The following is a 14,185-nucleotide window of genomic DNA, read 5'->3' as shown; positions in this document are numbered from 1 at the left end:
GAAATAAACACCAACAACAACAATTTAGCCTTGTCCCAACTGAAGTGGTGGGTTACATGGATCCTTTCAAAACAAAGTAAAGAGGGAATAGAGATGAAAAATGAAGAAATGCGATAAGAAAAGTGAGAGATGAAAATTTTAGATGCAAAGTAAAATGAAATTTAATAGTTAAATATGAAATAATTTGGAGTTAACGACATAACTATGTGGAGGTTATGATTCCTAATGTTTCTTTAATAGATTTGAAAGTTCACTACCCTTCCTCTCAAGTACCCTTTCAATTAAAGGGAGTCATTCTAATTTTAAAAAGTTTTATTGACAGCCCATCAAGAATGAATCTTGGGGTACCCCATATGCCCAAAATATTTCATCTCCATATGAGGCCGCCTAAAGCCCATCCAAAAACTAAGCTTTGAATGGGTTTTTTTCAGCCCATGGCCCAAGATTAGGGCCAAAAATCCCAGCCAAAGTTCGGGCAGGGCCAGGCTTCGGCTAAAGGCCGGAAGGCCTGCCCAGCCCTGCGCATATAATATAAGGTGGTTATACGATTATACTCTATCATATATCACTATTTACTTGTGAAGTTCGCCAGTGATTTAGAATATATAATGTACCTTCACTAATATGATAGGTGTGGAATATTAAATTTTTGAGCAAGAGAACGTTAATCAGTCATGTAGTCCCCGCGGCTTGCACCAGAGCAGTAGCCAATGAAAGTGTGCACAAAGGCATTGATTTAGATTCAATTTTTGATTTCTCTAGAGGGTTGAATGGTCTTTTCATGTACAAAGGCATTGGTTTGTGTCTAGGCATAGAAAACACGCAAAAATAAGTAAGCAATAAACTGTTAACTTAATTAAGAGTTTGATTTAATTTTTAAAACTTTAAAAATTAGGCAAAGGGTTCTTTGCTCGGTGATGCAACTAAGGGAATACATAGTCCGGAGCAATGAATCATGTAAATGAAATAAGGGCAAGAGATATCTAGTTGGTCGAATGGTCTCTACACAAGCATCTGGGCCAATGAGGGGCATGCCTGGGTATCTACTAGGGGTAGAGGAGTCATTTCACGGTGCCTTGTGAGAGGGTGTAGGAAACACCACCAAGTAGAGATCTTTTTTTCCCCATGTAATAAATACTCATGTTTCCTATATAGACTAACAGCATTGTTGACTCCCTGGCCCCGGAAGGCCTTGTCTTGTACGTGCAAGACAATTTTGCCGTATGCCATTCTTTGGCTCCAAGACCTATGTAATTTTGATGCCTCGACTATAGCACGTCTTCTTTATCAATAAACTACATCCTTACCTAATAAAGAACAAAAAGTGCCCGAAATATGCTCAAATTTCTCATTGTGGTCTGCCCAACCAATGAACACTCCTCCTTAAAATTATGGGCAAGAAAACACTACATGGTCACATGGGCCTGCACCAGCATGGGGGTCAATGATAGCGTGTGCACAAAAATAACAAGGGATGAAATTTCCACCTTTCCATGGGGTGGGTCGGTCATTTTGCACCCCCATATCTAGGCGTAGGGATACGTGACCAGGTAGCGTTTTTTTCCCCCCAAAAAATCCAAAATTATATACAGGTTCCTAACATTATTCAGAGCCCAAGCCTTTTCTGGTCTGGTCTGAAAACCCAGTGGACTAGACTAGGCGATCCCAGATTGAGATTGGGCCGGACGGGCCCAGTCCAAGGCTAAGGCAGCCTCCAACCCAAAAAAAAAATAAAATCATGTGCTATACAACATCTTACATATACATCATCCAGTTGGCGTTGCTGAAATTTGCCAGGTCACACAAGCAAACAATTTGTAAACGCCAAGTCGTTTCTTAAGTGACAAGTGGCACCTGCTTTCTTGGTCTTGACAAAATGAGCACTCGTGCGTATTTTAGCAGTGTTTCTTAAGGGGTTTTGTGTCCATTTTGTTTTCGTGGCTTCGTCTAGGGATGGGCATGGGTTTAGGGTTTAAAGTTTAACGGTTGAAGTTTGGGAAAACAGTTGCAGAAGTAGGAAATCGTTCCTCTCGCGACTAGAAAGAACCAAATGGAGCTGCAGTCGGTCTGTTCATGGCGTCGACTGCCGAAAACTACATTATCAAATCATCGCTTTGGCTTATCTCAAATGGTAATACATTTTTCTTACAGATTTTTTTTTTCTTGAGAGTATAAATCTTACAGACTTGAGCTTCGCTCCTTACTGTGCTTTGCTTTTTTCCTTCTATTCAGTTCCTGTTATGGTTTTTTTTAATAGGTGTCTGCACCCTGCTCTATTTGGCGCGAACCTTCTGGAAGCTATATCAAATGGAGAGATGGGAGGGTTCGATATGGAAAAGCCTCAAAATGTATCGTTTATATTGTGATTTTTTGGGGAGTTTAATGAATGGGTATTCGTTTTGTTTTGCTTTTAAGTGTATTCTGATTCGAGTTTTTGTGCAGCATGTATGATTCTTGGCTTCCAGAGAAGAATCAGTTGCGTTCACTCTGCCAAATCGGATACAGGAGCTATTTCCGGTACTTCAAATTACGATGTAAATGCAAAATTGAAGTCTTCGCGGAAGCGGAGTCCTCATCTGCCTGCTGTAGCGTTTGATCGCTTGGAGGGATTCCGTGGAAAACCAGGCTCTGTTTCATTTCATGGGTTAACCTACGAGCTAGTTGAAGAGAAGAAGTTGGTTTCTTCCCCTTTCAAGGATGACACTGGTTCTTTTGTTTGGGTTTTGGCTCCAGTGGCATTGATATCATCATTGCTGCTTCCACAATTTTTCCTGAGCAGCGCTTTTGATGCTTTTCTAAAGGATGAGATCCTTGCAGGTATTTCCTAGTTGTGTGTTGTCCTCCTTTGATTTCCTATTGAGTATAACATTACAACATTTGATGATTTTGCCCTAGTTTAGTCTTATTATAATACATTTCATTTGTTAACCTTTTGGGATTGGTGTGTGGTTTGTGTGATTACACTTTCATCAAAAAAATAAGGGGTGTATGGGTTTAGTTCCACATCGGGTGTGTGACTATGGTGTGTGTTGTGTACTTGTGTATATCCGCCATTCTACGGTCCTAAAAGTCGGTTAACCTTTTGGGATTGGTGTGTGGTTTGTGTGATTACACTTTCATAAAAAAAAATATACATTTCATTCACTAGGCTACCTAAGGCTGTGGAGGGGTGCCTAAGCGCTTAGGTGACTAGGCGCCTACCTAGGCGCACAATTGTTATTTTTTATTTCCTTTCTTTTCTAACATTATTTAGTATGCTACAATAAGTACCTTATATCATGAAGCATCAACATTAAGCCACATCAAGTCATAACAAATCAATATTAAGCAACATCAAGTCATCAAAAATCAATATTAAGTCACATTAAGTAATAAAAAATCGATATTAAGCCACAAAAGAACTAAAAGACAGCAAAACTGAAGAATCAAGCTATTGGAAGTTTGAAACAATCAAAACATACATTTGGTTTATACTATTCTTAGAAAATATGATCTTATCAATAAGTAATTAAATTGCTCTCGATTTAGAAAAAATGTTTTTGTTCTCTAAGAAGTTTGAGAAAACCTTTCTTTTTTTCAACATTCAGCAATAAGTGAAAGTAAAATATGAATGGACTGTTTAGCTACTGAAGTATGATAACTATTGGTGTCTTATATAAAGTGTTCACGAGGTTGCTTTCAGCTGATTTCTCTTTATGCATTTTCTTTTGGATGATTTATTCTCACTCTATTTCGCCTAGATTCTGGGTCAGGTTATCAGGCATACAGGATAAAGCCTTCACATTAGAATTGTTACTACAAGGCAGCTGAACTGAGCAAAAATGGGTCTACTTTATTACCCCTTACAATGTAGTAAGCTTCAATTCAATAGCCCTTGGTGTGTGGCTTAAAGAGATCCATTTGATTATTTAAAAATATTTTTAAAGGAAATATAAGAGATGTTATTCCCGAAACATGTATGGTGCTGAGCCACTGATATGGACAAGGGACCATACATGGTCACTGATCCAGTAGCCTTTTCTATCAGATCGATTGTCTGGAATTTGGATCGTTGTATCAGCTCCCATGTAGTCACGAGAGAGAAAACCTCTCACTCTAAGATGCCCTGTTGACATTTCAAAGTACATTCTTTTATGTTATTTTTCATGCTTATTTGTGATAAAGGAAGCATGTGTGTATTTGCATGTTATTTAAGGCCAAACACAAGCAAGATTTATCTACAATTTTGTGGGGATCAGGTATGGAACATCTCAAAAATCAAGTTTTGGTCTGATCAATTATCTTGGGATAAGTCCCTACAATTCTGTTTTCCTTTTATATAAATCTGGTGGTGGATTAAGAAGGTGGTATGGTTTCTCACTATTCAAATACCTTGAATTAGTCGGCCTTTAAGATACCTAACCTTCATAGGAACGTACCTTTTGGTTAGGTTAAGATATCTCCAAGTGAAGCTGATTACAGTGGCTAGGAAACAGAGATCCCATGGAGAATCAAAATGGGATTAGATTCAGATTCAGAAAAAGCAAAAAATGGGGGTAAAGTCGACCTAACCGCTTACCTTTTCGTGAGCCGTGCACTTCAGGCCAGGCCTTACAATAACCAACCTCACAGATCCCATTCAATCTTCTGCACCGATGTATCATACTCTCTCGACCAGGTCATCATAAGAAAATACTGCTAAATCTTTCCGAAGTGAGAGGAGGAGGTTGGTGTTGCGGTCAGTACCTGCCGTTTCCAACCACTCAACATATTACATGGGTTGTGGATGGTACTTCCGCTGTCTCGTGCATTTTTAAGCTTCAATGTGAGACTTTATTCAGAAACCGAACTTTTCCTGGTTGAGACGAGGAAAGGAGAAGCTTCAAAGATACATTTCTTTTTGTGGTGCTCGAAACTGGAGGAAATCTTTACATTAAATCACCTGATCTGTTAGGGAATGTTGTCCCTAATGCCTGTTATATGTGCACTTGAGCTATGAAGACCATGTTGCATGTATTCATGTTCTCTCATTGTTCTTTGGAGGTCTAGCAATCTTTCTGGGTCAGGCATGGGCTTCTTTCGTGGCAGGGGTTGAGCAGCTCATTTCTAACTGGAGTGTACAGATAGTTGATAGGGAAGGTAGGAAGCTTGGGCAACCTTTTTGTCCTTCTGTCCTTTGGTCTGGTTGGGACAGGATGGAAGAGTTTTTGAGGGCAGCAACCTTCTCCTACAGGACTGCAATGAAGGCAAAGAAGCTTACTCTTCTCTGGGCGTTGGTGTGTAAACAACTTGAGGATTGAGGATATGTCCATACTTGAATTGAGTAATAGTTGGAACTGAGTAGTACTAATAATAATTAATGACCTATCTGGTTTAGCCATCTAGGTCTAGGATCAACCCCAATAACATGCACCACTCCTCTTTTTTTGTTGGCCTTTTCTGATTGTTATCCTCTAGTTGAACAAATCATGCATAGATTCTGCAATCAGTAGTCGATTGCCCAAACTTATGTTTCTTGTCCTTGTGAATTATGAGAGAGTTAGCTTGGTGGGCATTAACCAGATAAATCACTTGGTATAGGAGAAAATTTTGGTGAAAGGAAGTTGGGATTGATACGTTTTAACTTTCTACCCTGACCAATAGTCGTAAATTTGGGGCTGGTTTCCAAAGCTGGGCTTTCTTTATACTCGTTTATGCAGACAAAGTTGGTTTAACAAATGCCACTTCATGGTGGATTTTAGATGGGCAGGTATCCATTAGATTGTACATTGTGCCTTTGGTACTTGGAGCACTATGATCTAGGAGCACTATGATCTATGGTTGCAGTGCCTGGTATATATTCTTATAATAAAGAAAACCCTTAGATATTTAGCTAGCTCTAAGTTGGTAGCCCCATCCTTGGGGCACATCAGATCGCCTTTTAGGATCATTCAAATCTTTATAGAACATACATAAATGAATATATCTTCAATCATTTCCGTATGCTGTACTTTGCTCAAGTGGCATCAAAGGCTGATATATTTTATTACTAGTATTAATATTTTATATCATCTGTTAATGTTCAACCTCAACTATTTAATGACAGCATAAATGGTCACCTCTAGTTTGTCTTGTGTCTGACCTGTGATTGCTAGAATTTAGCCGACACCCTGAGTTGAAGTATTCTGTCAAACTTGCTCGGCCCTCAAATCCCCCCTCCTCTAGGTTTCTTTTTTCTTTTTTAATCTATTCTTATTAATTGTGCATTTTTTATGGAAATTCATGTTGGACTGTCTTTGTGAAACTTTTATATGTTGGAAGCCTGTGTTGTTGGTCACATATGAGGCATACACAACATTTCCTTTGGGACAAACCTACAATCTGCTGCTTGGTAGCTAATTATCCTGATTTTCTTGTTTTAGTTAAATTGTTTATATAGAATTCCTTTTTTAGAGGAATCATTTGAAAGGTGTTGTGCTCTAGTTTATAGACCTTTACATCTGTGCAGCTTTTGCAATTTTGGCTCAAGTTTTTGGTTTGAAACATAATTTTGTATTCATCACTATGACGATATTTCTGCAGAAATTGTGGCCTCGTTTTTTTCGGACGTCATGTTCTATATTGGTTTGGCTGCATTCCTGCTAGTAGCTGATCATGTTCAGGGGCCATATCTCGAGTTCAGTTCAAAGAGGTGGGGTCTCATCACAGGGCTTAGAGGATACCTAACTTCTGCCTTCTTCACCATGGGGTTCAAGATCGTTGCACCTCTATTAGCTGTCTATGCAACTTGGCCAGTGTTAGGCTTACCAGCATTGGTTGCAGTGGCCCCTTTTTTGATTGGCTGTGCTGCTCAATTTGCATTTGAGGTGCATCTAAAAAATCGCAATTCCTCATGTTGGCCCTTAGTACCAATCATTTTTGAGGTATCTTGGCTGTTTCTCTCCGAACAATTCTTCACTCTCACTGGTATTCAACAACAACAGTGATGTTAACAACTTTGAATTGCTTTGGCAGGTTTATAGACTCTATCAATTGACCAAAGCTGCTCACTTTATTGAGAAATTAATCTTCTCTATGAAGGACCCATCTGTATCCCCAAGACTGATGGAGAGAAGTGGTGCCCTGGTTGCTTTGTTGGTAACTTTCCAGGTTCTTGGTTTAGTTTGCCTCTGGTCATTAATGACATTTCTTATAAGGCTCTTCCCATCTAGACCTGTTGCTGAGAATTATTGATTTATGTAATAGCTACTGTATATTCTCTGTAACTATGTTGGGCACAATCAATTTTCCTCTTTCTCAGTCATCTACATTTTTTACTGACATTACTGGCAGGATAGGCTGCCTCATATGACTCAAGACATATCGTCAAGATTCATAATGGTTAGTTGTGATTTATTCAATGGAGTCAAGTCTAATAGGTTGGTGTTTCAAGAATCGATATCTTGCGTGATTTGCCTTTCAGTCAGAATTACTGGAGGCATCCAAATATCTGATTGCCCTGTTATCCTAGTTTGAGATCTTGAAGGGATGAAGTTTTAAATCTGTCGATTTGAGCTGGAAGAGTTGGTAGAGCATTCCAAGTCCATTCCCTCGAGAAGGACTAAATAGGCCTAGGAGAAGGTCAACATTTTGCAAGAACACCTTCCCCCACAGATTTAGAGAAAGGGCATGTGAAAATGAGATGCTTGATATCCTCAGAAGCATTCCAACAGAAAACAACAATTGATGATAAAAATTGTTTTGTGGTGGAAGAAAACTTGGGTGGGAAGGGTGTCATTAATAGCACTCCAGGCAGTAAAGCTGTGTCCGAGGAGGAAATCTTTACCCCGAATCAATTTATGCCAAGGAACAACGGGCTTAGAAGATCTCACAAGATTCAAACTTTGAGCTTGATAAGGGCACCATGGTTGACCACCTTAGCTTTTCTGATGCCCAGCCCTAGTTCCTCTTTAGGGAGACTCACAGCTTCCCCACTGCAGGTATGGAGGAAATTTGACCATTCCCATTAGAGATTCAATTTGTTAAAATAATACTTGAAGCTTGCATAACTAACCTAATGAGCTTCAGCCCCTCTGCATAAGAAAACAATCTGCTTTTCCAGAGCTGGAGTCTCTTTCGAAGCCTATCAAGGATAGGTGAACAATGATGCACAGTAAATTTAGAAGAAATCAAAGGCAAGCCAAGGTGCACAGATTTTCTAAAGTTCTTTTAAGTCGGGTAAATAAGAAATTTTAAAAAAAATAAAATTTGAAAGTGATTTATTGTTTTCATTTTTCAAAAGTTGTCATAGTCTTTATACATTTTTCAAATACATCAGTGAAGCCTCAAGAATAACAGTCACTAGGGGTGAAGGCAGCATGCTAGACAGGGGAGGAATATTCCATGGAAAATTATTATCTGAAGTGCAGTGCACCATACTTAAGATCCAACCGTCCACCCAACACTTGAAAGGATGAAAAGTTGTCACTGTCAATTTTTTTTACGATTGGATTCTTAAGTGTGGTGCATTAGACAATGCATTGCACTTGAGAGAATGCAAATTCAATATTCCACTCGTTCTCTTTAATAAAGTTCTGGATTATACTAAAATAAGAGTGTCGACGACAAGGTGAAAGTAAACCGACCCATATCAACTTTGGAATTCAAGGATCCTCCCAAATCTCGTGTTGGCTAATCACTAACACGAATTACAGACCATTTGATTAAGTAAAGATAACACTCTTGGTATATTATTCCACACCCAAGATACTCTCTTGGATTGCACAGAACGGTCCAACAAAGACTTGTGATAAAAGTGGAAAAAAGAATGCTGCCCAGTCTTGTGGTCTTGTGTCCAGATACAGCCGTTCTAAAATGACCGTCCTACCCCGCTAAAAATGAAAAATCCCTTTGATCGATGCTCTACATGTTGTATTATCATCTTATTGGCCATGTGCTGGTGCAGGGACCACGCAACTAGGCAGCGTAAAATTAACCACCTTGCAATTCCATTATAGTCCACGAACTCTGGGAGTGTATGGTATTCTCACGCCATCCAATTAGGCAAGTAGGAGTTAGTTGGATCTTTGTTCCATCCAGTTCTATGCCCGGCTTAGTTTCCCTAATACCTATAATAAGGGGGGTGCAATGACCACCCTACCCCTACCTGAAGACTCTACTCGAGTGGATCCACCCCCCTTATTACAGGCACAGGGGGAACTAGGCCGGGCAAGAAATTGGAGGAGATAAATTTCCGTAGGAGAGCTTTCAAGTTTCCCTCACATGCAAAAAAGAAATTTTTTTTGAGATATGCTATTTTCATGCCAAGAGTTCCTTTTACGCAAAGTAAGGTAATTGAAACTTTCATCCTACCCCTGGTCAAACCTGGCAATTCAAAAAAAATAAAAAATGTATATAATCTCACTTTCTCCCATATACTGAATCCTTTGCAAACAACCGCTAGCTCGGTTGGTTGGAGGCATTGCAAGTTGAGTGCATGCCCACCCAAGAGGTCAAGGGATCGATCTCCTGGATTGCATATTGTGTCAAAATGGCACCCCACTCTCCCCTTCACCCCCCGCCCCCGCCTTAATTGTAGATTGTGGGCTTGTCTTAGCCTTCCCCCTTAGTTTGTAGTTAGCCTGTGGGCCCTTGAGTAGGATAGAACAAGAAAAAAAAAAAAAAAAAAAAAAAAAACCCTTTAAAAATCTATGCCAACAAATCATTCCTAGCATCAAGTAGAGATCTATTGCCCTAAATTTTATTAGGGAGAAAGAGCGTTAACCGGTGTTGTGTCTCGGCATGTACTTGTACCCAAACACAGCCCAACACGAAAAGATCAGTGCATCCCTGATCCTTTCCGCCTTTTCAGGGGTTGCGCCAATCTTTTCACGCTGAACTGTGTCTAGGCACTGGTAAACGCCATGCCCAGCAACCGGTTAGCGTTCCTTTGCCCATTTAAATATTTATCAAGTAGTAATTTTTTAAAACTTTTGTGTGCTTATAATTTTTACCAAATACCTTGAAATCCAAAATAATGGATTGAGTGATCGGAATTGGATCGAGGTTGACAGGATTGGAATCCCGATTAAAATCTGCTGAATCTGCTTCCCTATTCTTAAATTCGGCCAATGACTTAGTTGGGTCGATTTTCACTGATTTTTTGTTGATTCCAACAAAATCAGAATCGACTGAGGTCGATATTCATCCGGTTGCTAATTCTGCTTCCTCAAACCTTGCGTGTAATCCAACTTAGGGGTTTTGGTATTGGATTGGGCATATCAGTCAATCCGTCAGTATTGGCCATATCTAATACTGATACAAAACTGATATGATATCAATACACGGACTTCCACCCTAGATTTTTTGGTTAAAAATATGATTTTTTGATCCAATCTCAACCGGTACATACCAATACGGTTGTGTCGATATTGGTATCGATTTTGCCGGGGTGAACCAACACCTTCCAAATGGATCTGGCTCTCCTCCAACCGTGGCAGGAGTTGGAGGATCCAGCCCAACAAAAACATAAGGTGTTTTGGTCATTTCATAGGGGGTCCACCTGTGAAATGACCCAAACAGTTCTTGGCTGGGCTAGATGACAGCCTAGATCCCTGAATTGCCTCCAAATGAAAACCATTTAAAATAGGATTGAGATCTTCTCCCGCACGGGACGATGTCCAGCGCACATCGTCCAACTGGGGAGGCCTCGATCCACATGCCACTGCACCGGTATGTGTGCGGTGCTGTGGATCAAAGCCCCCCAGCCGCACGATGTGCGCTGGAGAGGATCTCGATCCTTTAAAATCTAAGGACGTGCACAATAACTTATTTGCCTTCTACCATTATAATTCTTGTTGACACCTTCATCTGAATTGGTAATTACTTTTCAAATATTTTAATATAATTTATTCTTTTAGTCATTAAAATTATAATTTCTTTTCATAAATTTCGTCAGGGATTAGTTGTATCTAGATCTAATCCTATTTAATTAACTTTCTCGTCACCTTAATAAATGTCATAACCACGTTATCTATTCTATCTGTCCAAACCACGATTTGCAGTTTCCACAGAAACCCTAAAATCCTCCCATCTCTTCTTCAACTTCTTAATTCTCTGTTTTCATTACAGCGAAGAAAATGTCTACTTCTACAGAACTTGAAGCATCCGGTGACTCACCATCACAACGGTCGAAACTCCTCCAGATTCAAGAAATCCCAGGAACTGATGGTCTTCCATTAATTGGAGCTTTAAGAGATCGTATCTCTTACTATTACACTCAAGGCCAAGATGAGTTCTTCAAATCTCGAATGCAAAAATACAAATCCACCATCTTTAGAGCCAACATGCCACCTGGACCTTTCATGGCTTCTAACCCTAAAGTTATCGTTCTCCTCGACTCCAATAGCTTCCCTGTCCTCTTCGACATGTCAAAGATCGAAAAAAAAAATGTGCTCGACGGCACTTTCATGCCGTCGACTGATTACACCGGTGGTTATCGCGTTTGTGCGTTTCTTGATCCTTCTGAACCCAATCACGTTCTTCTCAAACGTTTCTTATTCTCAATTCTCGCTTCTCGTCATAAAATATTCCTTCCCGAATTCCGATCTAGTCTTTCTGACGACCTTTTTCCACAACTCGAAGGGCAGATTGCAACCAATGGTAAAGCTGACTTTAACAGTATCAGTAATTCTATGTGTTTTAGTTATGTGTTTCGATGTTTGTGCGATAAAAGTCCATCTGATACCAAGATTGGATCTGACGGTCCAAATATTTTCTCCAAGTGGCTTTTTTTTCAACTTGCTCCATTAATAACATTTGGTGTGACCAAAAAATTTCCAAATCTTTTAGAAGATCTATTGTTACACACCTTTCCACTTCCTTTCTTTCTTGTGAAATCTGATTACAAGAAGCTCTACGATGTTTTTTATGAATCTGCGAGTCAGATTCTAGACGAAGCGGAGGAGATGGGAATCAAGAGAGATGAAGCGTGTCATAACCTCGTTTTTCTTGCTGGGTTTAATGCTTGCGGTGGAATGCAAACTCTGTTTCCGGCTCTTATGAAGTGGGTTGGCTTAGCTGGAGAAAAGCTTCATCAACAGCTTGCTGATGAGATCAGAAGTGTCGTCAAGTCACAGGTATGGATGTTAAATGGTTTGGTTTCAGTGTAAATGATTCGGTTCAGTTCTATATAAGATTTTTTACGATTATTTATGAGGAAAAATGACTCTATCCTAGAGCATGGCTCTTGCGCCCAACCAAAGTATGGGATAAAATGACAACCCTATCCCCATGAAAAATGGAAATACTGTCCTTATTAATGCTTTTGTATATGCTCGTATTGGCCGCATGTTGGTGAAGAGCCCATGCTCTTGGATAGAAAACTCTTGCTTTAGAATTACTTATTATTACTTACCAAATATTGAATTAATAGTTATAAGATTATAATTATATATACATTTTTTATTTTTTTATTCAAAAGGTTAAATGTTTTTAATTAAAATTAATGGGATTTGTTTATTTTTACTATAATTATGTATTCACATTATAGATGACCTAATCAAGAGCATTCAAGATAAGGTCCTGTGGTGTATGTTTTTTGTCAATGATATTATTTTAGTGGATGAGAGAAAAGAAGGGATTAACGCTAAGTTATATCTATAGAGATCAATCTTAGAAACAAGAAACTTTAAGATTATTAGAACGAAGACAGAGTAAATTACGTGTAATATTAGTCACATTATGATGGTTGCTGACATAGTGTGAATTGAGGAAAGAGAGATATTGTAATGTGACTATTTTAGATATATGGGGTCAATTATAAATAAAGAATGTGACATTGAGAATGATGTTTCATAGAGAATTAAAATAGGATGGATGAAGAGGAGAGGAGCGTTCAGAGTGTTGCGTGATAGATGTATTTTTTTAAAACTTAAAAAGAAAGTTTTATAGGACTATTATACGACCGACTATGATGTATGAGGTAGAATGTTGGACAATTAAGAAGTATCATATTGAGAAGCTCTGTGTAGCAGAGATTAGTATGTTAAGATGGATGTGCGAAAAAAATTAGAAAGGATAAAGTACTGAACAAATGTATTAGAGCTGACTTGAGAATTGTCCCGATCAATAACAAGCTATAAGAGACTGTTTGAGGTGGTATGGTCTATCCAACGAAGGCTTAGAGACGCACCAGTAAGGAGGAGTAATATGGGATTTCGATTGAAGAAACTAAAAGAACTAGGGACAGACTTAAAATGATCATACGAGAAGTTGTGAGGAAGGACGTGCATAGCCTAGGTCTTGTAACAAGTATGACCTCTGATAGAGTCTTCTTAGAGGGCAATGATCCTTATAGCAGACCTCATTTAGTTGAGATTCTCGTGACGTGTTGGGTTGTGCCTCTTTCCTCTTACTTACTTTTTCCATTTTTATTTTTCATCTTTTAACTAAACAATCTCAATTTTGAAACCAAAATCGAACCATTTATTATATGTTTTTACAGTTTCGATTCGAACTTGTTTCGACAGGGAAGCGTGACATTATCTGCAATAGAGGAAATGCCGTTAACAAAGTCAGTAGTTTACGAAGTTCTCAGGATCGAACCACCTGTGCCGTTCCAGTACGGGAAGGCTAAGAAAGATTTCATAATCGAAAGCCATGAAGCAGCATTTCAGGTCAAGGAAGGTGAGATGATATTTGGGTATCAACCATTCGCAACTAAAGATCCTAAGGTCTTCGAGAATCCTGAGGAGTTCATGGGGAGAAGATTCATTGGAGAAGGAGAGAAGCTATTGAAGTATGTGTACTGGTCTAACGGTCGTGAAACGGAGATTCCGACGGAGAGAAACAAACAGTGCGCGGGAAAGGATCTGGTGATTCTGTTATCGAGGCTCATGCTGGTGGAATTCTTCCTCCGTTACGATACGTTTACGGTTGACGTCGGGAAATTGTTGCTTGGGTCATCGGTGACGGTGAAATCATTGACGAAGATGAAGGAGGAGAGTCCCTAAAAAGTAATTTCGAAGAAGTAGATTGGATTTCATCTGAACGGCTGTGAACTATTCACGTACACTCACGTACATGAAGATTCTCCACTCACGAGGGGACGTGCATTGTCACCGTTTGTTATTCAGTACATTTCCCTCTTTTTCCACGTCAATGTAAAAAATGATTCCGTTAAAATGAATCTTAACCGTTCAATCGTGACACTTTATGATCTGTGGACCCATAACTAAAGATAATGTAA

General features: G+C 39.2%; 2 protein-coding genes across 2 annotated transcripts; both read left to right on the top strand.

Annotated features, from left to right (window-relative positions):
- Positions 1 to 1,909: 1,909 nt before the first annotated feature.
- On the top strand, positions 1,910 to 7,250 carry LOC122660803. Its single transcript, XM_043856038.1, has 5 exons — positions 1,910 to 2,131; positions 2,258 to 2,348; positions 2,443 to 2,817; positions 6,541 to 6,881; positions 6,973 to 7,250. Exons 1-5 carry the CDS (start codon positions 2,051 to 2,053, stop codon positions 7,189 to 7,191), a joined length of 1,107 nt encoding a protein of 368 aa, XP_043711973.1. The 5' UTR covers positions 1,910 to 2,050; the 3' UTR covers positions 7,192 to 7,250.
- A 3,825-nt stretch (positions 7,251 to 11,075) lies between these two features.
- On the top strand, positions 11,076 to 13,949 carry LOC122661867 (allene oxide synthase 1, chloroplastic-like). Its single transcript, XM_043857376.1, has 2 exons — positions 11,076 to 12,074; positions 13,467 to 13,949. The coding sequence occupies exons 1-2, from the start codon at positions 11,076 to 11,078 to the stop codon at positions 13,947 to 13,949; spliced, it is 1,482 nt and encodes a 493-aa protein (XP_043713311.1).
- The last annotated feature ends 236 nt before the right edge of the window (positions 13,950 to 14,185 follow it).

Source organism: Telopea speciosissima, chromosome 5 (genome assembly GCF_018873765.1).
Source record: "Telopea speciosissima isolate NSW1024214 ecotype Mountain lineage chromosome 5, Tspe_v1, whole genome shotgun sequence".
Classification (NCBI taxonomy): Eukaryota; Viridiplantae; Streptophyta; class Magnoliopsida; order Proteales; family Proteaceae; genus Telopea; species Telopea speciosissima.
The sequence above is the reverse complement of the archived record's forward strand: the minus strand, read 5'-3'. Positions and strand labels throughout refer to the sequence as shown.

Excerpts from the sequence above, each read along its gene's own strand:
- LOC122660803 (XM_043856038.1), top strand. The coding sequence starts at position 2,051 with ATGGAGCTGCAGTCGGTCTGTTCATGGCGTCGACTGCCGAAAACTACA. Across the intron at positions 2,349-2,442 it reads ATATGGAAAAGCCTCAAAAT|CATGTATGATTCTTGGCTTC; the intron begins GTATCGTTTATA and ends GTTTTTGTGCAG. Across the intron at positions 2,818-6,540 it reads AAAGGATGAGATCCTTGCAG|AAATTGTGGCCTCGTTTTTT; the intron begins GTATTTCCTAGT and ends ATATTTCTGCAG.
- LOC122661867 (XM_043857376.1), top strand. The coding sequence starts at position 11,076 with ATGTCTACTTCTACAGAACTTGAAGCATCCGGTGACTCACCATCACAA. Across the intron at positions 12,075-13,466 it reads GAAGTGTCGTCAAGTCACAG|GGAAGCGTGACATTATCTGC; the intron begins GTATGGATGTTA and ends TTGTTTCGACAG.